The sequence below is a fragment of the Acipenser ruthenus genome, chromosome 4, assembly GCF_902713425.1.
Source record: "Acipenser ruthenus chromosome 4, fAciRut3.2 maternal haplotype, whole genome shotgun sequence".
Classification (NCBI taxonomy): Eukaryota; Metazoa; Chordata; class Actinopteri; order Acipenseriformes; family Acipenseridae; genus Acipenser; species Acipenser ruthenus.
The window spans coordinates 46,353,722-46,380,515 of NC_081192.1; the positions used below are offsets into that span (position 1 = coordinate 46,353,722).

Below are 26,794 nucleotides of genomic sequence, written 5' to 3' on the forward strand. Positions count from 1 at the left end.
ACGTTAAAAGTAACTCGGGTTAATGTTGACCCCTACCAATGGCTGGTTAAGTTTACCCCACAGTGTTGAGTTTGTTTAACTCAACCTGATAGCTAACAGGGTAATACAAAAATAAAAACAGTAAACAGTAAACAAGCAAAATGATTTAAATAAATAATCCAAAATGAACAAGGTGTGATATCAAGCCAGGTTGTTTTAACAATGTTTCAAATTGTAGTGGCATAGGTTAAACAACATTTTGAACAGAACATAATCCTATTTTAATAGTATTTTAAGTTACAGTACTGTATCTAATGCCTGTTCTTGTGTCTCTTGAGGACTGCAGATGATGAAACACATTGAAACAATGGTGTGATACCAATCGATTCAGAAAATGATCTCAGGTCAAGTAATTTTGTAGATATAATTTATATTAATTTAAAGCCTGCACTACTCTCACACTTTTTTTGCTTCGTGTAATGTAACTCATAAGCAAGTGAGTTACATTACACGAGCAAGTTTAACTTTTTTTTTCTTCCTAAATAAAACTTTAAATTTACCATCATGCTTCAGTTTGCAACCAAGGACGAATAATACTGTATCAGACGAAAATTAAGTATACAGACATAAACTTGACTATTTGTTTAACTGCTGTATTATATACTTGTAAATACATTCACTTTGTTTAAAACACAAGTTAAATGATGCTGTTTAAAACTGCAATTAGTTTAAGTGCGCTGTGTCAGAAGCCTTGACACACGCCCGTGCGTGCTTGAACAGGTACCGCAATGTATTCAGTCTAAGCTTTTCTGAGATTTTTGCAAACAAGCTGACAGACTATATAAACGCCACAGTTTGTTCTCATTTCTCGCTTTCATCACCAAAACGTCAGTAAATTCGTATCTAAAAAGTGGTCACCTGCCCTTCAGTGCTGTCCTGATTACGACTGAGTAGATTTTAATAAGATACACTGTTTAATGCATAATTAAGAAATCCTCTTGGTTTTATAAAAAAAAAAAAATAGCAACAACAACAAAAAAAGGGGAGTTTGTGTTTGTGTGTTATTATCTGTACAGCAGAACAGAGATGTGGAGGTAAATGTTCAAGCTTGGAAAAGTGTTATTTATTTGTCAGGTAGAAGTAAAAATAAAAATAATTTAGTTTCATGGTCGTAGGAGTGTATGGTTAAAAATTAAACATGTTTGAGCATCTCCAGAGCAATAAAATCCGAGATAGGGGACATTTCCAATACATTTTGATTGGAAACTATCAAAATCTTTATACGGTATAACTAATGATTTACAAGAGGTAGAAATTAAGAATGGTTCTTCCTTTTGACTGACTTTCTCAAGATCACCACAACTTCATTATAGACATAATAGTTAGCCAGACGAAAGCATGAGTAAACCATAAAGAAAATGTAATTTAAACCATGAATAACCATAACGTAAGACAAAACGAAGAGATACTAGCAGAAAAACAAAGTGTACATGTTTTCGACACAATACTTGTTGCTTAAACAAAACAATTTGTTTGAACTACTCTTACCTTTTAAGTTTTGGATTTTCACCACCACGTCTGTGGCACTCTGCAGCTTCTGCGCTAAATACAGCTTCCCCGAGTCTCTATCAATCCGCACCGGAGAGTCAGCATCAGAAATCACCTCGAACCACTGTTTTTCAAACTTCAGCCCCGGCACAGTGAAAATCAGGTCCCCAACTTTCATATCTTCAGCAACACTGACTGCATAGAACATTTCTTCTGAGACGGCTCTCGGCTTCCTATTTTTAGAAGCAATCTCGTCCACCTTACTTTTTTTTACACGAATCTGAACTATAGCAGGTTTACTTTTTATCGCAATGTCTCCACTATCCTTGGCAAAAGCATAGAAGGTAAAATTAGTTTCACCCATGAGAGAGTCTACAGCCATTACTTGCCCAGTTTTGGGAACAACAAACAGAAGCGCGTTTTTGGGGGAAGCATAGTAGGTGATTCTAGCATTTTTCCCGGAATCGTTGTCAACAGCAACTAACTTCAATATTTCAGTACCTATTGGAATAAATTCATCAACTTCTACATTTAGCATTTCTTGAATGAACCGTGGTTTGTTGTCATTCTTGTCCAGAACCTTGATATTTAGCAACAGAGTTTTGTTAGAACAGACATATGATGTTGCTCGCACTGTTAAAACGTAAACCGATTTGACTTCCCTGTCTAACGTTTTTGCAGTTTTCAAAAGCAGGTGTCCTTGGTGGTAGTACAAATAAAAATCAGAAGCCTCTTCCCCGTCTAAAGCAAAACCCAGTCCAGATTCGGAAGGAAACCTTGGGCATATTCTCCACATAGGTATACCGAGACCCGCTACTTTAGTTTCAGGTGGAAGGTTCTCTTCAACGTGTCCATAAAACACACCAGCATTTGCCAACCCCTCCAAAATGAAAATGAAGAAAAGTAACCGTACTAGATAATCCGAAAAGCCCATATTTTCACAATGTACCGTCATTTTTCCATTAGTTTAGTACTACTGTATGTTACCCATAAAACACATACAAGACATAAACGGTTTACAAACGTGCAAATATCAGTATCATTAAAAAAGTAGACTATGGGTATATTTGAAACAGTAGCAAATTTTCTTGCTTTTTAATTTTTTGTTTTTTTGTTTAAGAAGTAAAGTACATTGATGTAGCGCTTCTCCTAGACACTGAACCGTTTCCACAGCATCACTTAGGTCCAGCGACGGCTGATTACTGTGCACAGAGCAGCAAACTCCATGTGGTACTTTCATCTCCTCCCATGCAATCGAAGCCAATCACACGCTCCGTAGGAAGGACAGACATTTCTGTCACCACCCATTGAAAAAAATGATCCACTTTAATTGAAAACACTGCTGAAAAGGACCGATACTACTCTGCAGCGATTTAGCAAGTATTGCTATATGTAACCAACTTCCAAACTTAAGGTAGTATCAGTATCATAGCATTGCGAGTAACGATTAATACATAAAAACACATGGTAAGATGACAAAGTATAGCAAACATGATAAGGCATATTAGTACCTTAATATCATTGCCGTCCTACTGTTTGGGTAATTAGATAATTATTAACAAAATACATTGTCACACATCAAGAGAATACGAATGCATGTAAAAAATAATAATACTGTTCAGTTGTTTTGTGAAGAAACAATAAAAGGCCCCACAAGCAAAATCGTGATTTTATGGCATTACTAATCATACCTACAACAATCCTCAAAACTGTTACGATATACAAAATAGAATAATAATATCTCACTAGGCTCACTGTTTCCTTATTAACAGGGCTCTGTCACAAGCCTCTAAAGTCAGCCTCTGCAGATCCTTTAAACCACCAGGAGATCAAACAGTGTCATATTCAAGAGTCCTTGGAGAGCTCATATACCCTATCGTTGAGTCCTAGAAGAATTAATAAACCATAACACTGTTCACACTCTCACATATCAATTAATAAATCATTAATGTTTAAACATTTAAACAGACCTGAATCTCAATGCTCTTCAAAACAGAGTTTTAAACAGACGTGCCAATGATCAATAATACCCTGCAATTTCATGGATCTGCTATGATTTGTCCAACAACAGCATTTTTACAACAGCATTTTTTTTGTAAACTTAATCCATGCCACTACGTGTTTATACATAGCATACCAGAATGACATGAAGGATGTGAATAACTAGAACCATTAAAGTCAGAATTTAGAAAAGGCATTACATTTTTAAAGTTTTGACATTTAAAAAAAAAAAAAAAAAGATTCTTAAAACTGGTCAGGAAAAAAATGGTGATGGCCAAGAAGTTTTTACGCATACATAATCACAAGATTAAATTTGTATTTACATAATTGTTATCAAGGATTCATGGCTCAGCAGTGTGTTGTGTCTTAAGTAGTCTACAGCTTAGATCTGGGTCCTAGAGATCAGTCTACTATTAAAGCCTCACACTGACCCCAAAACAATGAAGAATCTTCAGTGCCATTAGCATCTTGGTGAGGACCATACCTTTCATTTTAAATTACGGGTAGAGGGGGTTTGCTGTGGGCTGTGTACTACAAAGAGGAAGATGAGACACACTGCAAGGTTTAAGGAAGCCTTTCTGTTGTTTAGAACTCACACACACATTTGTAAGTATATTCATGCACTATTATACATCATTCTATCAAAATATGCTGCCCATAATATATAACTTAAAGTGTGTGTATATATATATATATATATATATATATATATATATATATATATATATATACAAGAAAAAAAAGTTATAAGAAAGAGGTCTACAATTATTTAATTCAGCAATTTTTTTGCAAAACTCCAAAAATGCTAATTCAAAAGTATTCATACCCTTTGATGCTATGATAGTATTGTCTACAAGGTGCCAGCAATTTCAATATGATAATGCAGAACCTAATTCTAGAAAAGTCTAGAAAATGTTGGCTTGTGAGGTGAACATTCTTAGAGAGTATAAAAGGGTTAGGCATAGGATGATTGCTGTCATTACCAATAAGTCAATATGTGAAAAATAACTATCTGAAGATCTTAGGCAGAAAATTATTTATTATCATAAAGCTGGAGAAGGATACAATAAGATTCTCAAGCATTTGATTATCCCAATTTCTTCTTTTTTTATTATTATTTTTTTTTAATTTATTTTAATTAATTTATTTTTTTTTAAATTTAGTCGTCGCCAATTATTTTACCCCAGTTTTCACTTCAATTTAGCACGCCCAATTATTATCTGTATCCCCGCCGACTCGGGAAACGGAGGCTGGAACACACGTCCTCCGAAACGTGCTCCTGCCAAGCCGTCATTTTTCGCACTGTAGATCCACAGCAATGCCACCAGACCAATAGTGCCGGAGGACAACACAGATCTGGCGGCTCCACTGCAGAGACACAGGCACCCTATCGGCCACAGGGGTCGCTGATGCATGGTGAGCCGTGGATTCCCCTGCCGACCTAAGCCCTCCCTACCCGGGCAGCGCTCAGCCAATTGTGCGCCGCCCCCTAGGAACTCCCGGTCACGGTCGGCTGTGACATAGCCTGGATTCGAACCTGCGATCTCCAGGCTATAGGGCACATCCTGTACTCTGCACGGAGCGCCTTTACTGGATGCGCCACTCGGGAGCCCCCGAGTATCCCAAGAAGTAGAAGAATTTTGAGGAAGGTTAATAACAATCCGAGATTGACTGCCAAAGATATTCAAAGTGAATTGGCTGCAAGTGGGACTGGGGTTTCCATTTCAACCATAGGTCGAGTATTGCATGGTGAAGGTCTCAATGATCACAGGCCAAAGAAAAAGCCACTCTTAGGAAAACGTCACAAGGACAATCGCTTAAAGTTTGCAAAACGGCATTTGAATGATGGATGTGAGTTCTGGTCAAAGGTTTTGTGGAGTAATGAAACAAAAAAGAAAATCGAGCTATTTGGTCACACTGATAGTTGTTATGTTTGGAGAAAGTCTGGTGAGGCGTACAAAGAAAATAACACCATACCTACTGTCAAGCAGGGAGGTGGTAATATCCTTCTATGGGGCTGTTTTTCCTTTAATGGCACAGGAAATTTAGTTCCAATACATGGTAAAATGGATTCCATAGCATACCAAAAGATATTGGCCAATCATCTGAAACCCTCCACTACAAAACTTAGTTTAAAGCGCAACTGAACATTCCAACACGACAAAGATCCAAAGCACACATCAAAATATACTTCAGAATGATTAAAGAAGAATAAAATCAAGGTTCTGGAATGGCCTAGTCAAAGTCACGATCTAAATCCAATTGAGAATCTTTAGTACGAGTTGAAGAAGGCTGTGCACAAGAGAAGTCCTCGGAATTTGAATGAACTGGAACAATTTTGCGTTGAATAATGGTAAAAATTCATACCAAAAAAATCAAGAATCATGCCAAAAGCTCACTGACAAATATCCTAGTAGTTTAAAAGAGGTTATTATTGCTAAAGAAAAGTTAGTGCCTCAACTAGCTATTATTTTAATTTTACTTGTCAGGGTATGAATACTTCTGAATTAGCATTTTTTGAGTTTTGCAAAAAAAAAACGCTGAAATAAATATTTGTATGCAACTTTTTTGTCATCCACAAAAGCAAATCTTTTGCTACAAAAGATTTTCCTAAAATTCTTTGTTTTCAAGAAATTTCTAGTAATTCTAAATTTGCATTGGGGTATGTAAACTTTTGACTACAACTGTATGTATGTGTGTGTATATACAGTATATATATATATATATATATATATACATGTTTTAAATTAAAATGTATGTTTGTAACTATCCATCCATCCATTATCATTAATCGCTTACTCCTTTACAGGGTCGTGGTGAGCCGGAGCCTAACCCGGCATACACAGGACGCAAGGCAAGACTACACCCTGGACGGGATGCCAGTCCATCGCAGGGCACCACACACACACTCTCACTCAGAGGGCAATTTAAAGTGACCAGTCAACCTGGACAGCATGTCTTTGGACTGTGGGAGGAAACCGGAGTACCCGGAGAAAACCCACGCGAACACAGGGAGAACATGCAAACTCCACACAGACAGTACCCTAGGCCAGATTTGAACACAGGACCCTGGCGCTGTGAGGCAGCAGCGCTAACCACTATGCCACCATGCCGCCCATGTTTGTAACTATCATGCACAAAATGGTTGGTTTCACATTTTTATATGGGTATCTATGGGTGAGTAGATACCCATATAAAAATGACAAATATACATACCGTAGGAAACTTACATTTATATATATATATATATATATATATATATATATATATATATATATATATATATAGTAGTGTTTACTCAGGTAGGGGTCCTGAGGGAAAAGGCAATACTTTTTTTTTTTACTCCCGGAACCTCCAAGGGGGTTGGTGCGCTCTTGTACACCTCCGGGACTCCCTCACTGGATCCGTAGCAAATGGTCATGGCCAAGTCGGTGGACTGCCTACCCTGCCTGTACCATCCAATCCTCCCGACCTCCTCAGCTCTTTTTTTCACGGGGTCCTCCTATGACGGGACCCTACCGACGTGGCAGGGCCCTGTATCTGAGTCTGTTCAGCACTCCGAGGTCGCCCCGCGGTCCACAGATGTTGTCAGAGCGTCCTGTTGTGGCTCAGCTTGTCCCATTGTCCTACAAAGCCCTTTACCTCCTTGGAGAGGGGTGCCACCTCTTCCCATGTCAGCCGACGGCCCTTGGTCAGTCTCACCGTGACGGGGCCCAGTTCTGGATCAGCCGCAGTAGGTTGTCGGCCAGTACTTCCCACAGTGGCCCCAGGGCCGTAGTGACAACGTTGACTCACGCCAGGGTCTCCTTGACGGCCTCTTTCTCTTCAAGGCAGGTGCAGTGCCAACACTGTTCCTCTTCACAGGGGTGGTGGGATAGAGTGTCTGTGTTTCCGTGCTGCCTCCCGGCCCAGTGTGAACTCAAACTGGTACCCTTGCAGGGCCTCGATCCACCGGGCGGTTCCTTGATTCTGCAGTAGCCACTGCAGCGACTCATGGTCTGTCCGGATGGTGACGTACCGCCCATACAGGTACAGTTTGAACCGACAGCCCTTCTCAGTGGGCTGGTGAAGTGGCCGAACAATGTCTTCGAATCCCTTCACGAACCGCCGGTAATACGAGACAAGGCCTAAGAATCCGCGAACCTGGCGAAGGTTGGAGTGGGCCAATTTCGTACGGCGTCCACTTTGGCAGGGCCGATGGCCACTCCGTTGATCCCCACTACATGGCCCAGGAAATGTACCTCTTTTCTCATCAGGCAGCACTTCCCAGGGTGCAGCTTCAGCCCGGCGGCCCGGATCTGTTCCAGCACCTACCGCAGGTGGTCCCGGCCCTTGCTGAACTCGATGGGGTGTGCCAGCAGGTCATCCAGATAGACCACGCAGTCAGACCGTGGAACCCCTTGCAGCATCATCTCCATCAACCTCTCAAACGTTGCGTTGCAGAGCCCAAATGGCATCACCTGGAACTGCCAGAGGCCTTGCCCTGTGGTAAAGGCAGTTTTCGCCCACACATCAGGGGAGAGCTCAACCTGCCAGTACCCACTCCGCAGGTCCAGTGAGCTAAACCACCGGGAGCAAGCAATCACATCCAGATCCTCGGGAGGGGGTACGCGTCCTTGCAGGTGACCGTGTTGAGTCGGTGGTAGTCTACACAGAGACGTAAGCTGCCATCCTTCTCACTCAACACGACTGGGGCAACCCAGTCGTCTTGGATGTATAATAATTGTTGTATTGTTTATTACTGAGTATGGTCTACTTGGGTCTCTCTTTGCATTAGTGCTGCACTATTGAGATGTACCTGTGCTGGCCCTGTGTGCACAAAGTGAATAAACTAAACTAAGTTTTCTCTTCAGTATTTCTAGGTTTTTTTTTGTCTCCTAGTGTTACTTGTTCTTTTTGCAGTGTTGTGACATTTGTTTCAGTACACTGTCTGTTTGTTGTGGGTTGTTTCCCCCAGGTGGTGGTTTCTGCTGCTCTAAATCAAAGCACCGTGTCTAATAATAGCCTAGCCTGTCTGCCTGAAGTGCTGCATGTGGGTGGACTTGGCTTTTGAATGGTCATCTAGCTGGTGGCTTGGTGGATGCATACCCTTTAGTTGGATTGTGAATTTCAGTTTACTGTAATTGTTCCGTGTCTGTCTCTGTGAGTGTGAAAACTGGCATTTGATCGTCAGCACTGTCAGTGTTTACGGTACTCAGTGTGCTGTGACTTTAATGCTTATCAGAGCACACTCTGTCCCTCATCTATTCACCATACTCAATGATAACTCTTTACTTTTTCCTTTACCTAATTTGAAATTCCCACTTACCAGTCGGTGAAGATAAATGGACGCATGGCTCAGATCCCACTGACCTCTGTAGGAACAGCACAACATTGAAGGCCTTTCCCTTTTTCATGCTGGTGTGTTAAAGAATATTTAACTGTTTAATTCAATGAGAATGACACAGCACTGAAAATGTTCTCTCTGCCCAGCAAAGAAAGCTTGGTGAGAACCAACGTGGAGGAGAGGACTACACTATTATGTTGTATCTTTAGTGACTTTTCAAACTGAAAAAAACATATTCTAAATTAAGTTCAACTGCACACAGAAAACAGATGCAGCAGCAATGGTAATTAAGCTAATTAAGTGTAGCAAACTTGGATTTAAAAAAGTTAGGCCTATGAATGTAGCTTTATTTTTTATTTTAGTATCACAGGAAAAATATATACTTTTTATTTGCACATGTGTTGCTATTGTGCAGTACAGCTATTGCATGTGCCAATATTCCATCAATGGCCTACTGGTCTTAATTGGTGTACAAGGATCCTGACGGATGTCTGATCTTTTTTTATGTCTGTTTTTTTTCAAAGACAACACCTATGCTTTTTATGTTAAAACATGCATGGTCTTTCTTCAGCTGAAACAGAATCACAAGAGCTTCTGAAGCTGTGTTATATCACTAATGAAATGCCAATATAACAAGGTGTTACATAGCATTTTTAATCGAATCCTGTATTAGCATTGCCCTTTCAGTTTAGGCTAGATTGATTGGATTTGTCACAGGCTTGTCTGTCAACATTTGATACATTACATTTATCAGATGGAGGTGAAGAGTAAATTGCTTCAGATTACAGTTGGATTACAGTGACTTCAATTGCATTGATCCTAATAAAGGCCTCACATACTGTACAAGAGCTACACAATTATTTGGATGCTCTCCACAGGTGAGGGTCATTGGTGTTGATTGGGCTAATTTACCATTCCAAGTGAAACAATTCAGAAGAATCAGCTGCTTGGATTTGTGTGGATTGCTGTTCTTCACAGTCTAAGAAAAGCAATGATCATCACAAATCCAAGCAACAGTTTCTTCACTTGTTTCATTTTGAATGGTCACCTGATTTCTGTGGATAGCTCAATCTGAACAATTGGTTTGTGCTGCTCTAACACCAAGGCTCGAAGTTAACGTATATTTGGTAGCATTTTGCTACCAAAACTCTTAATTTGCTACTAGTTTTTTTATGCAGTAGCATTTTCTGATACCTTAGGCTGCAGTTTATATTACCAACCCTAAATGAACATGTACATAATTACCTGTATTAGTTTTTTAAACACGTACATTACCTTTCATAAAGCGGGAAACCATTGCTAATAGAACACTCTGATTTGTAGAGGACTGAGGTTTGTACCGCCCCATGTAGATATGCGCGAGGCAAATCGTATTGGACAGTGGAGTACAAATACCTAAAGTACCAGAACAACATGGATACAAGTTCAAGGTATGAAGTTTATTTTATAGACCAAAAGTAAAATTAAATAACTGTGATTTTTTTAAAGATAACAAGCAATGACCTAACAGGATATTAAGTTTATTCATTGTCTAGAAAATGCTAATTTAATCTGTCATAAAGAATGTTAACTCTGGTTTCATCCATGCTAAAAATGAACACATAATAGGTAGATAATAATACTTTTAACACAATTTTGACTATAATAATAATAATAATAATAATAATAATAATAATAATAATAATAATAATAATAAAAACAAGTGCAAATAGCTATAACGTTACCATGATCCAAGTAACGGCTTCCTTGTTTTATCAGTACGAATAATAGACGAAATACAATCTTGAGGTGCATTAATTTATCTATCTGTTTTCTTTTTATAATAGATTAGCACAACCTTGCATACTTCTCCTGTTTAACTAGTGAAACTATTATTATATATATATAAAATCAATCATGGGCGGATCCGGGGAGGGGGTCCAGACCCTCCCGCCCCCTGCCCCCCCTTTTGTTAAAAATAAATATTGTTTACTTTAACAGTATGTTTCGTATCAGGTATCCCCCCTTTATGACAGTCTTGACCCACCCTGTATATATATTTATAAAATGGCTTGGATAAATTAAGTACTATGATTGGCTGAACAAGATCACATGACCGTGCGGTAATAATTGTCTTACCTTATGGCTATGACATCATAGACCAACTTACTTACCTGATCTATTAATATTACTACGCCTTAATAGTAACAATTATCTAAACAGTGTTTCTATAGGTAAAAATGTCAACATACAACAGAAACAGCATTTAAATCACTCAACAAACTGTTTTTTTTCATCTCCGTCACTAAGAATAACAGAAAAATTAACAGCATATATACTGTGGTATTTATTTAGTCAGAGAACAGAACAAAGAAAACTCAGAGGCAAGCAGTAGCAGTAACACTATTCAAAAGCCATCTGAGAAATAACCACTCACTCAGCATATATATATATATATATATATATATATATATATATATATATATATATATATATATATACATATACATACGGTATATGCAGCAGCCGCATCTACTTATTAAACTAAATATCACCTTATAAAACTGACTAGCAAGTATGCAATGTTTAAACTAGACATAACAGATACATCACACCAATACCCTCCGATTTCAGAAACATATTTTTAAAAAAATTAAATTCTCGCCTGCTCTCTGCTGACACAACCATTGGGATTTTAAACAAGGTCACGTTCGGCATAGAATTCTATTGTGCTCGCCACCTACTGGAAGGACTGCGCAAACTGACACGGAAGTCGTTTTGTCCACATATCATCTAATGCTGGTTTACAATCTAGGACGTTAGGTGTGAATTGGTGTGAAAACAGCCTCAGAAATTATTGGTCAGCTTCTCTTGAAGACCGCAAACTTCCTGGGTGGTTGAAGGCACGAGGCACACAACACACCCAGGGCGTGCGGTAAGAACTGTCTTACCTCACATCCTGTCATGGGTTATTTCTTACATAATCCAGGGCTCGTAATAAATGTGAAACAAGCAATGTGATTGGTCAAGCAAGGTTCCAGCTGTCCGTATTGGATGGATACGGACAGTTGGAGCCTTGTCACATATTCTAAATCACTGTTCTGCCTCACAGAATTTAAACTAACTGTCGGTAGCCATTTTGCATACTCACTTACAGATGTACAGCTGTAACTATTAAAATGAGTGACCAATTACCTGCAAAAAGCCCAAAGTAATAAGTAGACATGCCGATTTGGATGAAGAACAATTAAATGAACTGGAAAAAAAAGATACCAAAAAAAAAATTGCTGTCTTTATGCTCACTCACCCCGACTTTGTCACTTGAAATAATGTATTTTATTGTAAATGTATTGTAAACGCCAAAGAAAAACTCAAAAAAGCACTTGTGCACATTATCCACCCCTCTCTGACACAGATCTTGAACAAATTACTGAAATCCGAGATTAATTTATTTTTATTCCTCACGTCTGTTCTGCTCAGTGTGTCTGCACTGACAGGAAGAAAAAAAAGAACTCCGCCCCCTGGTGTATTTTTTCAATAGGATTGTGCACACTATCAAAAAAAACGATTTACTTTCTTTCACATGAATTTAATTGAACTAATTTACTCATCTTAACTTGGTGTGTAGTTCAAAGTCATACATGAGACAATTTTTATTTGGCGTAAGGATATTTAATGTAAAAATTTAATTAAAAAAAACACTGATCATTTTTTGCCTTAAACATGATTTATGCTTTTTTTTTTCTTCAAATCCACTGTTTTACCAGGATTATAAATGCAATAAGGCCTGGCTGGGCGTCCGTATACATTGAATATAAGGACTTCTCGGGTCCTTAGGGTTGAAGGCCCCCGAGGCGTCCATATATTCAACATATACGGATGCCCAGCCAGGCCTTATTGCATATATCATATAATAGACGTATCCCCCCCCAACTCAGCACAACACGACCATCATGACCGCCCTTGTATTATGAATAAAATCAATCCCAATTATATATATATATATATGTAACAAATTAATGCACTTACTCCTTGCACGCCATTTCCAACTCCGTCACCAAGTTTGTGATACAAAGCCCATCTCTTCAATTTTACAATTTATTTGAATATCCACTGCAGCCCACGTTTTTTTTTCTCTCTGCATGCCAAATCAGTCTGAAGCAGTTGCTATTAATTAAGATACAGACAATAAATCTACCCACTACTAGATGTCATATGAAACTGGCCCCTACTCCCCTTTGCATGCTCTGTCCCCAGGGTACCGTAGGTACATTCTTACATATGGTCTGGGAATGTCCTGATGTGCTTGTGTTCTGGAAGCAGGTCTCTACAACCCTATATGTTATTCTTAATAGAGAGATTCCTTGTTCACCTAAAATATTATTATTAGATGATGACTCTTCACTTGATCTTTCTGTTAATCAAAAACGGATCTGGTTAGCCGGCATCACTGCAGCTAAAAAAATGATAGCCCTTCGTTGGCAGTCCCCCACTCCCTTCCCTGGCATAAATGGATTCTCTTTCCTCGACATTGTTCATTTGGAGCTTTCCACCGCTCGGATCCATGGGGCTGGGGGGGGGGGGGGGGGACTGTGCGAGCCTGGGAGTCGGCTTCAGACTTTATCAATACCTTGCTGGACAGACCTTCACCTGTTATTGACTGAATTCTGCTTCTAGGGTCCTTCTTGGGGTGGGTGGGGTGGGTTGGATGGGGTGGGAGTTGCCATCAGGGGGGGGAGTTGGTCTAATTGTTTTGTGTATTGTATTGTTTTCTTTAATTAAATAAATAAAAATTTAAAAAAATTGATCCCAAAAAAACATAAATCTACCCGGTACCAAACCACGCCCCAGTCTTGACTGCTCATGAATATGCACAAGTGGCAATTTCTTTATATTTTATCTTTATTATTATTTATTTCTTAGCAGGCACCCTTATCCTGGGCGACTTACAATTGTTACAAGATATCGGGGAGGGAGAGGTATTAAAGAGTTTGCGGATATCTGAGATTTTAAAAGAGAAGAAAGAGGCAAAGTCATCAGAGGAGATAGAGAAGGGAGGAGGAGGGGGAGGGTTTAGGAGGGAGGAGAAGGTAGAGAATAGTTTACATGGGTTGTTGGTGGAGGCTTGGATTACAGATTGGAAATAAGTACATTTAGCAGAGGAGAGAGTAGAGGAGAAGGAGGAGAGGAGAGTGCGGTAGAGGTCTAGGGCAGCAGGGAGTTTGGTTCTCTTCCATTTCTTTTCAGCAGATCGCAGTGTGGTTCTTGCTGAGCAGAGCACAGAGGAGAGCCAGGGTTGGGGAGGGGTGAGCAGGTCAGGAGGTGAGGGGACAGAGGGAGATGAAGGAGGAGGTGAGGGAGGAGAAGAGGGTGGAGGTAGCAGAGTCTATAGAGAGTTGTGAGAAGGAGTCGATAGGAGGGAGGCGAGAGAGCAGAGGCGGCAAGGACATAGGGGGAGAGAGAGCGGAGGTTACGACGAGAGGTGACAGTGGGGGTAGGAGGAGCAGGGAGAGAGGGGAGAGACAGAGAAAAAGAGATGAAACAGTGATCAGAGAGGTCCAGGGGGGTGACAGAGAGGGTGGAGGGGCAACAGGTCCTGGAGAAGGTGAGGTCCAGTTGACGGCCAGCTTTGTGGGTAGGGGGGGATGGAGAGAGACAGAAGTCGAAGGAGTGAAGGAGAGGGAGGAATCCGGCAGAGTGGCTGAGGTTGGAGAGATGGATATTGAAGTCACCTAACAGGACAGTTGGGGTAGACAGAGAGGGTTGTTCAAAAAACATGCATCAAATGTTTTTATTATTCAAATCTAAAAAGAATACGCAAATGTTTTATACATCGACAAGGATTTTAATCACAATACCCAAATATATTCTACCCTGCTTCACTGAAACCAATGGTTTTAATTCCAGTTGCAACCTCTAGACAGCAGTATAACACCACAAGTTATACATATTTGCAGCTGGTTTGCTATCGCTGTGAATCTCACACACTCCAACTTTTCTATCCATTCCTGCAGTTCATTGTCACTCCGAGGGATTCACAGGAGTCCCCTCCTGCCTCAACCTTAAATTAAACTACCTAAATTAACTGACTTTCTTCAATTTCAACTCTCCCTCCTTCGAGGACCTGGTCATGAAGCAATGAGCTTATCGGTTTTCCGAGATGCTCAGAATCCACCATCACATTAACTTCCAGCTTCCCTGCATCAAGCATCCATTCCTGCTGCCTCTTCCTGTTCCCGGATTCGCACTAACCCATCTGGCTCCACTCCTCGAAACCGACAAACTTCATCAATGCACTTTGTTGGTACATTTAAATAGAGATAAATTCATTATTAGATCTTATAATACAACTCATAGATTGAATTTACTATGAAGGTAAATTTTGGTTAAATTTAGGTAGAGAGAGACAAAATCTTTCTGTCTTGAATTCTGGTCAGAACCTGAAGAGGTGATTAAGATCTTTCAGTTGTTCCTGTTCTTACCCTAAACAAAAGGATGACCATAAGGTTGTTCCAGGACAGGTTATCTCCTTGACTAAAAAGGTTAAATTACCTTCAGGCTTAGGAACAAGTTTGGTTTATGATGGTGTCGTAAAAGCTAGCCCCTTCAGGGAGATCTGGACAGTGTTAGATACTTGGACTGATTAAGAGATTGTATAACTGTAACCAAAAGAAAATTGTCTTCTTGTGATTGGTTTAAAGAGAAATCATGATGTCACTGAAAGACTGCATTTAAACTGAGAATACTGAAATGTTTTTTTGTATTACTCTGATCCGTGCTTGGAGAGCGTATATCTGCAAACTGTTGTCATCATGTAACCTTTAAGATGTCTGGTTGTAACTTTGCAACTCAGAACTTTTATCTTCTAAAAACTACACTTATCTGGACTCAAAAGCAAGAAGCCCACAACTTCTCTTTCGCTTCTTCTTTTAATGCTTATCACAACACACTTCATTCAACTTTCAAAGTCATCACTTCATTCAACTGAGCCATCAGTCAGATATGGAAACCATGTCCTATCAACGTTTCAGTCAAAGTGTCTTCCTACCCCGCAATAGACAATACACTCATAGACTGCTCCTGATCAAATCAATAGGTTTTGCAGCGGCCTCAGATCTATGCATTCTTCATCCCTGCCCAAAACTAGCCCATCTCCGGCTCTAGCTAAACCGCCTTAACACTCAAAGACCAATATCCACAGCATTCAGGAGATCTCTGCTCTCTATGGCAGTCCTCCATTCACTATTACAGATCACCGCTTTAGAAGATCTCAGCTCCCTACAGCAGGCCACTGCACACTCTGACAGCACTCCATCGTTTACTTCCTCAGATCTCCGCACCGTTCTGCAGATCCTATCCTCTACTGTTAATTGCTCCTCACTACAGCAGATCTTGGCTCTCTCTTCAGATCGGCTCACCACTGTAGCATGCAAAAGTTGTTTTAGTTCAATGTTTAAATTTGCAACTGCCCTCCTCCAGCGCTTCCAACACTCCAGCATTCCTCCAATACTCAGATCGTGGCAGCCACCTCCGCAACGCTAGCGCTAATCTCCATCTAATCAAATAATATGGGCCGCTTGACTTCCTCAGCTATCTAGTCATATGTCCGCTCATCCTCTCAAATACTACGAGCATTAATACAAGGTGAGAGACGTGGTGCGAGACCGGAAATCTGTCTTGATATAACTATTAGGAGAATGACTGGAGTTATGAAACCCAAATCTCTGAATGTGAGTTCACCTTTTCCATTTCAAGCAGACATGATGGTAGCAAACCGCCGATCGATCCCGTATTAAGTAACACATAGGATGGTCGGCATCTCATCTCTCTGCCCTTGTTTCCAGAATCAGGCGCAAAGAGCGCTGAGCTTCCTCAGCAGTCAATTTCATATATTCGTTCAGCTCCAGCTGCCACCCCAGCCCTCATCAAACTCCGCAACACCAACATCTGCTGTTCAACTAAATACAACAATCTCCAACCTTCTGCAAGCTGCTCTCCACTACATGACCACAGCCTTCGCCCCAGCGACCAAATCATTGTACACCACCAGATGGAAAAGATTTACAACTTTCTGCACTCAAAACCAAATACATCCCATCCTGCTCCAATGAGCAATGGATTCTAGCCTCCATCGCCCATGCAAGGGATTCTCTTCACTTAGCCCCACTACTTTATTATTATTATTATTTATTTCTTAGCAGACGCCCTTATCCAGGGCGACTTACAATTGTTACAAGATATCACATTATTTTTACATACAATTACCCATTTATACAGTTGGGTTTTTACTGGAGCAATCTAGGTAAAGTACCTTGCTCAAGGGTACAGCAGCAGTGTCCCCAACCAGGGATTGAACCCACGACCCTCCCGTCAAGAGTCCAGAGCCCTAACCACTACTCCACACTGCTGCCCACTACCATTAAAGCCTACATCTCTGGAATTCAGTATTTCTACCGCCTCAACTCACTCCTATCATTCCTATCCATCCCATCAGTCCGCTTGACACTCAGAGGGATCCTCAAGAGCTCCCCCTTCCACCTGCTGCTCCCTCCCGGCTCCTTTATATCAATACATATCCTTCACTCTTTAATCTCTACCCTCAGAAAAGGCTGCTCCTGTCCATTCAATGACCTGACCATGGAAGTACTATGTCTAACTGCTTTTTCAGATTCCTCAGATGCTCAGAGTTTACTATCCCATCAGTTTCCACCTTCCCAGCGGCAAGATAGGTCATTACATTCATCTACTCTCGTTTCCAGAGCAGGTCTTTCACCTTGATTTTATACCCACCCCTCATTCATTTAGGATAGGAGCAGCGACCTCAGAAGCCGGCACGAACATCTGTCTCCACCTAATCAAGAGTATGGGGCGCTGAACTTCATCAGCATTAGAAACATACATTCGCCCATCTCCCATCGACATTGCCACAGCCCATCAGAAAATTGTTAGCATGCCCGGAGTAGGGGCTTCCTGACCGCCTGGGCTACCAGGTTTTTCCCCTTTTAGAGGGGGTTGTTTTCTTCTCCACTGAGCGGCAGGTAAACACATAAACCATTGCACACTAACCCCTCTTTCTTTGTCTTGTATGTAATTTCATCCTTGAATTTATGTTATGCATTGGCACGTGCTCTGTTGTCTGTCTCATGGTGAGGTTTTGCGGGGAGCCGGGGGTCCATTCTTTGGGGGGTAAGTGAGTCTCACTTCCCCGACCTTAGGCAAGCTGCGCTTCCTCAACCTTATTTAAGGGAGGTTTTCCTTTTATTTCCTTTCAGGTCTTCGCGAGACCTATTCTCGCCCCGCGAGGCGGCTCTGTCGCAGCAGAGTTTTTCTCATGTTTTTCAGATCCCCGGGGCCGCAGGCTTCAAGACCAAGCCCTCTCCTCTGCAGAGGACAGCTCTCTGGTGGGGGATCTCTTTTCTATCCAGAACGCAGTCTGTTCAGAGGTTCGGGCCGCTGTCCACTTCTCTAAAGTCGGGTCCCTTTGCCCATTACTGTTGCACTTCCTTTCTGCCTTCTCTGTACTACACTATAGTCCCGGCAGGCGCCCTGTGAATTTTTTCTTCTAATCTTTTGCTAAATTGCATTAACTTTTACGTTTCATGCAGTCCTGTGCATGGGTAACATTTTGATTTAATTTTGCTGTTGGGTCATTAACAGGGAATTTTACATACTGCTACAATAGGTATCAGATTTAAAAGCATGTACTGTATTACAATTGTGTGTATATACTGCACCATCAAACACTAACTTATACGCATAGCTAACTAATGTCACCGTTTAATAAAACTAACCCAGCGTGTTTTTTTGTGTTGATATCCCTTATTCTGTTATTACTTCTTAGTTAATTTCTTCAAAATTGTATAGCATTTAAAATGCAGTGAAAGGCAGGGTGAGAGCATAGATATTTATGAACAAACCAGTTAGTGAAACACGTTGCATAAAACTTTTAAATGTAGCAGTACGTGCTGGAATTAGCTTTCATTTTCAAAAAGCTTGGTTAAGGTCTTACAATGCATGATTCAACGATAATGTGGCAAACATTATTTTTATTATTATTATTATTATTATTATTATTATTTTTTGTCGCTTTATAGGTGTGTATGATTTGTTAGTTATTATTATTATTATTATTATTATTATTATTATTATTATTAGTCGAAGACCATTTTGCTACCTACTTTCCAGGCAGTTAACTTAACTTTAAAGTTAAAGTTAATGTTAATGTTAACTTCTGGGGGGGCTCCAGAGTGGCGCATCCAGTAAAGGCGCTCCGCGTGGAGCACAGGATGCGCCCTACAGCCTGGAGGTCGTCGGTTCGAGTCCAGGTATTCCACTGCCGACCATGGACGAGAACTCACAAGGGGCAGCACAGAATTGGCCAAGCGTCGCCCGGGTGGGGAGGGCTTAGGTCGGCCAGGGTGTCCGCGACTCACTGCACACCAGCGACCCCTGTAGACTGGCCGGGCGCCTGTGGGCTTGCCTGTAAGCTGCATTGTCCTCCAACACTGTAACTCTGACTTGGCTGCATTTCGGTGTGTGTTCATCTTCGCCGCTCCCGAGTCAGCGCGGAGGTGGTAACGGTGAGCTGAGTCTAAAAAAAAAAAGATTGGCTATTTCAAATTGGGAGAAAAACGGAGTAAAAATCAATTGTCTACTACTAAATAAAAAAAATAATAAAATGTACTTCTAGCCCTGGTCTAACACATTCATGTAATAAACTAGATCAAGTCAATGGTCTGTAGAGTCGTCAATACTTAAATATGAATTGTTTAGTTTATTTCCATTGTACCATACTGTGCAAATTGTTATGGCCATTCTTCAATGCACCTCCAAAATGTATGTGTGCAGTAAAGTTACCTACTGCAGTGGTTATCAATGTCTTTTTGGAGGACCTTTTAAAGTGACTGCTTGCAATGTGGTCCTTTTGCAACCTCTCAGAAACCTATCACAGAGCCAAATGACTGACTTTTTTTAATTGAGTGTACTTGGAGACAACAGTCTCTATCATTAGAATAAAATCAGATTTTATCCACAAAGAAGATACTTAGTTATCAGTTAAACATAAGAGAATCTAAATATGTTCTAGCATCATGAAACTTGAACCTTTTTCTTAAAATGCAATATTATTATTATTATTTTTTTCTTAGCAGACACCCTTATCCAGGGCAACTTACAACTGTTACAAAATATCACATTATTTTTTACATACAATTACCCATTTATACAGTTGGGTTTTTACTGGAGCAATCTAGGTAAAGTACCTTGCTCAAGGGTACAGCAGCAGTGTCCCCCACCTGGGATTGAACCCACGACCCTCTGGTCAAGTCCAGAGCCCTAACCACTACTCCATACTGCTGCGATCAGAGGTGGCAGAAATACAGTTCAATTCCCAATTCATTAGTAGGATATGAACAGGCAACACACACTGCAAATAGGCATGTGCAAAACATCCACTGCCCTTTTCCCCTTCAGATTCTAATGGGATATTTAATTAACACATAACAGGAAGTGTTAAGTGTACAACAAGATTGATTATCTTTCCACTGCTTAGAGATCCAGTTGGTTTATAAACAGGCACTGGGTTGCTTTGGCAACTGTGTTTGAATGGGAAGTTCTCATTTATATATGAAAAAATAAAAACACATAGAATGATTCCATCCTCTCCCAATGTGAATGGCAGAGAGAATTCGTCTGCTTTTCAGTTGAATGCTAGTTGTATGATAACACCTGTAAATAACTCAAAACAATCCCTTTCTACTCCTTATAATGATTTTAACCAAGTCAACAAGGCCATCATTGTTTAAAAAAAAAAGGTATCAAAAGGTTAAAGAACAACGAGTTACGGGAGTGAAATATGAGATTTCTCTCAGTAATGTTTTCTTCTCATTCTTTAGAAACACATTTTCTGTTCAGCCATCACATCCCGGTGACATTTTAAAATCATTTTTTAAAGCATCCCTGTATCATCTATAGAGCTCTCAAAATCATGTCTAACCTCCAAGTACAATTGGTACACCAGAGTGTTTACTTTATACAAAAGTACAGGCCAAACACGCTGGACAAAGTGCAGATATTTTGGTCAATTCAAGACCATCCTCATGCTGAAAATAAATCTAGTGCATGTCTACGATGTATGACCTACGCACCTGTACTATACTACCCGCTGGAAGCTTTTGTCTAAATTGCTACTTGAGATTCTACACCAGTGTAACCATCAAACTGTCCCCCTGAATCAATCTGCCCCATGTCGATAATAAATAAGGCCCTGTGTAAATTCACAGGCTGCGCGGAAATCGTGAAATTAGCCAATACTGCGATTTTTAAAATATTCTTAAGAAAATAAAAGTCATAATTATTATTTGTAGTTCATACAAAAAAAAAAAAATCACATTAACAAAACTGTACAGCTCTGCTGTGTGCCTGCGTGTACTATTCACCATGCACATACTGTGCTGTGCAGTGATTATGTCATATGACTATGTTTACATACACAAGTCATGACAGTTTAACTCATGACCTGTTTGCCATACTTTTCAGGAAATGTGTTGCTTTGCAGTTCTGATTTAGGAAAAAAAAATCGACCGTACCAATGCAGATTACTCAATTCATAGTCATTTAGGGAAGGGGATATTTAAATGTCTGTGTCTGTTTACTAAGTAGGAAAAGAACGACTGAATATCCTGAGGAGAACTTCATGCGTTGCCATGAAGATAAAAACATTTAACAAGAGAAATTAATTCACGTGTTGTCACGCACATTCTGAATTATGCCGCGTATTAGCTACTTGTTTGTCTGGTTACCTTTCTAACACACACACAAAATTATATAAAATATAATTTCTACAAGTTTTACTACTTAGAATTTATATTTGTGTGTGTGTGTGTGCGTTTGGGGGGGGGGGGTCTATGTTTTGTACAGCCTTTCTGCTGGAGATTACGTGATATTAAGTCAGAAAAAAAGGAATCTTGACTGCTGAAACCTCGTGAGCCACGATTCCTGCTCAGGTTTACTTGGTTTTTTACAGCTATTTTTTATCGTGAGAAAGCGATTGACCCTGCCCTGAAAGTCGTGCTGCCAAAAGGACGTCCTTTTGCTGTTTCACAATGTATTCGCCTGACAACGTCACACAGTCATGACTCTAGAGTCGATTTTCAAGTGCATGTAAACCAAACCTATATGCAATCTACACGGGAAATTAAAATACTACACACTGTAAACAAGAAAATGGATGTCTCTAAAAAATGTGTCTGCAGCAGATCGCATAAAGCAGTGTCCAGCAGTTTTAAACAGCGATGGAGGTAAGCTCTTCTACACGTCCTGTAACGTTACTGTAGATCACTACCGAGAATCAGCTGTTGACAGGCATTTAGATTCAAGTATTCACTGAAAGAGAAAGGTGGAAATCCAGAGCAGTACAGCGACTGCTTTACTTGCAAAGAAACAAAAAACGGTGACTTCCATGTTCCAAAAGTCCACTGAAAACCGTGAAGCATGAAACACATTACATTTTGACCCGACAGAGGCGTTTGTTTGCACAAACGTCCCTTTTAAAAAATTGGACAACCAAAAGTTACATAAATTCTTCAGACTGAGTGTAGCAAATGGTGGAGCGATTGCTTGATCAGCCCAGCTGAGACATGAATGCTTACCTAAAGTTGCCGGAGAAGCAGGAGATTATGGAATTAGTAAAACAGTCTGGTTGCTTGTCAGTGGTCACTGACCAGTCAACTGATGCCCAAGATCAGTATGGGTTACAAATGGTATTTGTTTTACAAGAACTAAATGGTGAACATGCATCTGACATACTAGAACTGAAAGCTGTCCTTGCAGATACACTTTACCTACAGGCTGTTAATTACAACACCGTTTCACAAGATATTGTAAAGTGCTTGAATAACTTTGATGTTGATTTTGATGTCAGTCCATATACTACCTTCTTCTGCACTAAGCAGTATTCTTGCATTCTTTATACTGTGTACCTCTATTACAGTCTCAATGGTAAACATTCAGTTATTACAAGGCAGCACACATTTTCAAAACGGCAAAGTTGCCACTAAAAATGTTTTCATGGTATTTTGATTTACTGCTTACAGTGGAAAAATAGCTCCCCAGTAAACATAAACATCTAACAATTTAAAAAAAAACAAAAACAAAAAAACAACACTACAAAAGTGAAAGATTGAGATTTTATATAAAATATTCCTTATGGTACCAAATATGGCGAGAATGAATTCTTTCACGCATGGTGACCTCATATGGGAACCGATTTAAAAAAAAAACAAAAAAACAACTCTCGTCTAGACTTTATATGGGGACATATGGAAGACTCAAATGCATGATGACCTCACATGAGGATGCCATTTTTGCTCCATATAAAGATTTTTTTTTTTTTGGTCTGTTTTTGAATTTTCAATTACAATATATGTACTCTATGTGTCCAAAACCATTTTTTTTCAGCTGTTTTCAATATTTTATGCATGAAAGCATTAAGATTTACAAGTGGGCCCAGCTATGTTACAGTCATTAAAGTAGGAGTCAAGTCCTGGACAGATAACTTATGCTGACTTGTGACCATTGGGACTGCCAGTGACTGCTTGTTAGTATTGTAGTTAAAGAGGGATGGGTGGGGATCATGACTGCCACTGGGGTTTTTCAGTAAGCTTGTTACCCATCAGACTGAAAAAGACCCCTTAAACCAAGTATATGATATAATGCCTATTGTCTCCAAAATTATATTTGTGTTTACTATACACTTGCAATATTTATTCCCACCCAAACAACAAAATAAAACTTTTCTTTTTGACTTCTAACCAGGGTTATAAGCTTTTGATTCTCCCCTGTGCCTGTAATCATTACAGACCACTGCAATGGCTGTTATTAAAATGGACACTGAATATGAGAAAGAATAGTGTTGGAAGCACTCGCTGGATGCTGTGAAATCAAAATGCAGTTGTGCTTTTTAAGTAAAGGGTAGGTAGAGAGTTATACAACCCAAGGCATAATCCCTTTATGAACAGCAAATTGAAGTTCATGCTTGAATACTGTTCACAAAATAGCTTGAATTCAAGACATCAAATGCTCGCTATAAAATTCAGCGACAAGCAATTTTATAAGACTTAAGGCATCATGCGGCACTGACCATTTTTCAGCTAAGATGTTCAAGGAGGCAATATCATTTTAATGCTGATAATAAAGTCTGCCATGAGGAGACTGTAAAAAAAAATGCTTTGGTGTTATTTATTCAAAAAAAGAACAAGTCAGATATTTTCATGTTTATCTTTCACAGTTTTAATAACAGTGTTTTTACATTCTCTTTAATATGACAGCATATCATTTTGGTAACAGAGCTCACCACAGTACTATAGCATGACAAACTACAATATCAAATAAGAAAATCTAGGCTGGCTAAGTGCAGGTTATACAAGCCTGTTCTTTTATATGAACAAGAGGCAGCCTAGAGGTCTATTTACCCCCACCCCCTTTACACAATGCGACGAAGGACTACCCTTCAGAAAATGACACATGTATAGCTGCATGAAAGAAAAGGATCATTTTATAAACTGCCTGTCAGACAGACATAAAACTAGAGATCACAACAAAGATAAAACCTGACCACAATAATTTGAGAAGAGTTAACTGTTACTTTCTTATGCAGTGGTTCAGGAAAAGGTATTAAAACCAAAACTCGTCTAGGACAACTGGAAGCTGCTAGAGACTGGAAAATGCTGGCAGATGTTGGACAACGGCTTATTTACCCACCTGAGATTGCCACCACTAACCTTCGACCTGATATTGTCTTGTAGTCTGGATCAGCACACCTTGTTCACCTGGTAGAGTTAACAGTGCCATGGGAGGATGCTGTAGATGAGGCGTATGAAAGGAAGAAACTTCGGTACGCTCAACTAGCTGCTGAAGCGGAACAGCGAGGATGGAGAGTCCAGGTTTACCCAGTGGAGGTGGGTTGTGGAGGATTTGTGGTTCACTCCACAACCCGGTTTCTCAGAGACATCGGATTCAGTGGTCAAGAGTTGCGACGCATAGTGAAGAACTTATCTGAAGCAGCAGAGGAGCAGCAACTGGCTCTGGCTGAGACTGAAAGATTCTGGCTGGGGATCTCAAGAACAGTAGAAAGAAAGGAACGTTGATGTAAAGGAAGTTAAGTAAGCTGGGCTTAGTTGAGTGGGGGCACTGTCGAGCCCTCTTAAGGTGTCGTGGGCTAGTCGACAAAACACCAAGGATGGAAGGTGCCCACTTGAAGACCCCAGAGAAGTACCCTACTCAGCTCAGTCCAGACGGTTGTCATGCTGATGCGCTAGGGAGGCCGCACTGTGGTTGATTCCTGGAGCCAGCATAGCATTGGACTTATTCAACAAAATAATATGCCATACATACTTTTTCATTTTACAACGATTAGATTCCACTAGGGCCTATACCAGTGGTGTAGTCGAGGGTATACGCAGGTAAACGGCGATATAGCGTTTACCCACTTCTCATATAAGGGGCAGACGTATACTTTTGCTGTAACCAGCGATGTGTCTGTTATGTTGCTGCGCACTCACTTCATAAAATCACATGCACAGCACTCATCTAGCTCTGGACCCTGAGAATATATATTTTTCTGGATATTAATGCTGCACTGCCGCAGTGATGTCAATCACCTGCTTTGGGTATATCAGTTTGGACGGCAGGGAAATCCTATTGGTTAAGAGAAGCAGAGTTACCTAGCATAGCCAATCGAGTGCGTTTTAAGACATGTAGTGCCCATCCACTAATTACGATGAGAAGACGGCGTTTGCAAATCTTTTGTTATTATTATTATTATTAATTCTGAGTGCATGTTAACAGCAATAAACACAAAGGAAAGAAGAAAAGGTAGGTGGGATCTAGGGGAAAGTTAAGTGGGATCTAGGGGACTTTTTAATAAAAATAAATCAATGGGAATAAATTGTGTCAATTTTTTAGTACATAAAACATAAATCCCTACAACACAACTGACCTTGCTGTCTTAAAACTTGTAGAGACGGCATCATCTCTACAACACCATTTAAAATAAAAAATAATACAAATGCCTAGAGTCTCTTAGACAAGTTAGAGTATATTTTAGTACATGGACTTTTTGATTAACTGCAAAGGTGTGTGCTCACTGCGTTTCTCTTTATTTTACCGTAGATAATACTGTGTGCGATGTTACTTCTTTGGTTTGGTAATTAATAGGAAGGCGCTGAAAGGATGACAAGTGTAGTCGGACGATGTTAAAAAAAACATCATAAAAACCCAATTAAAAAACATGTACACAATGGTCATCCCAAGTTCCTGCCATGCCACTGTCTGGCCTGGAGCACCAAACAGGGGAGTTTAACCACTTTTTTTATTTACCACTACACCACTGGCCTATACATACAGTATTGGAGCATGTGTATACTGAACAAGTTTACCCAGAAGTGCATATGACTGTTACCATACAGATTAATAATAGATACTAAATATAAACAATAACGATGGAAACAATACTGTATACAACTCCTGACTTCTTACCGAAATTATATTTACATTAAAAATACAACATAAGTAACCGCAATTAACATTTGTCTAGGCCTTCACTTTTCCCATTGACCTCCATTACAGTGAGTGCATGGTAAACAAACTACGTTTTAATCATCGTTTTAAAATCTTAATGCACAATGAAAGTTACCAATATCCGACCCAGATTACTTAGAATATATTAACAGCATGTAATGGATTAAAACTAATACTTTTAAATAATTTATAAAGAATATAATTTCAAAATAACGTGAAGAATTATTAAAATAAATAAATAATAATAATTATAGCAATAAAGTCCTCCAGATTTATAGGACTCAACAGGTGCTCCAAAACTACCAAACACTTCCTTATGTTTAAAGAGTAAGTAGCGGATTTCCAAAAAAATACAACGGTTTAAATAATGTAACTGTGATTTGT

General features: G+C 39.9%; 1 protein-coding gene across 1 annotated transcript in view; it reads right to left on the reverse strand.

Moving 5' to 3' along the window:
• LOC117399960 (neural-cadherin-like) overlaps positions 1–2,715 on the reverse strand; it is a 96,002-nt gene extending 93,287 nt beyond the window's left edge. The window contains exon 1 of the mRNA XM_059022456.1: positions 1,528–2,715. Coding sequence (XP_058878439.1) covers positions 1,528–2,482 — 955 coding nt within the window. The 5' untranslated portion in view covers positions 2,483–2,715. The remainder of the gene's footprint in view (positions 1–1,527) is intronic.
• Positions 2,716–26,794: the final 24,079 nt, after the last annotated feature.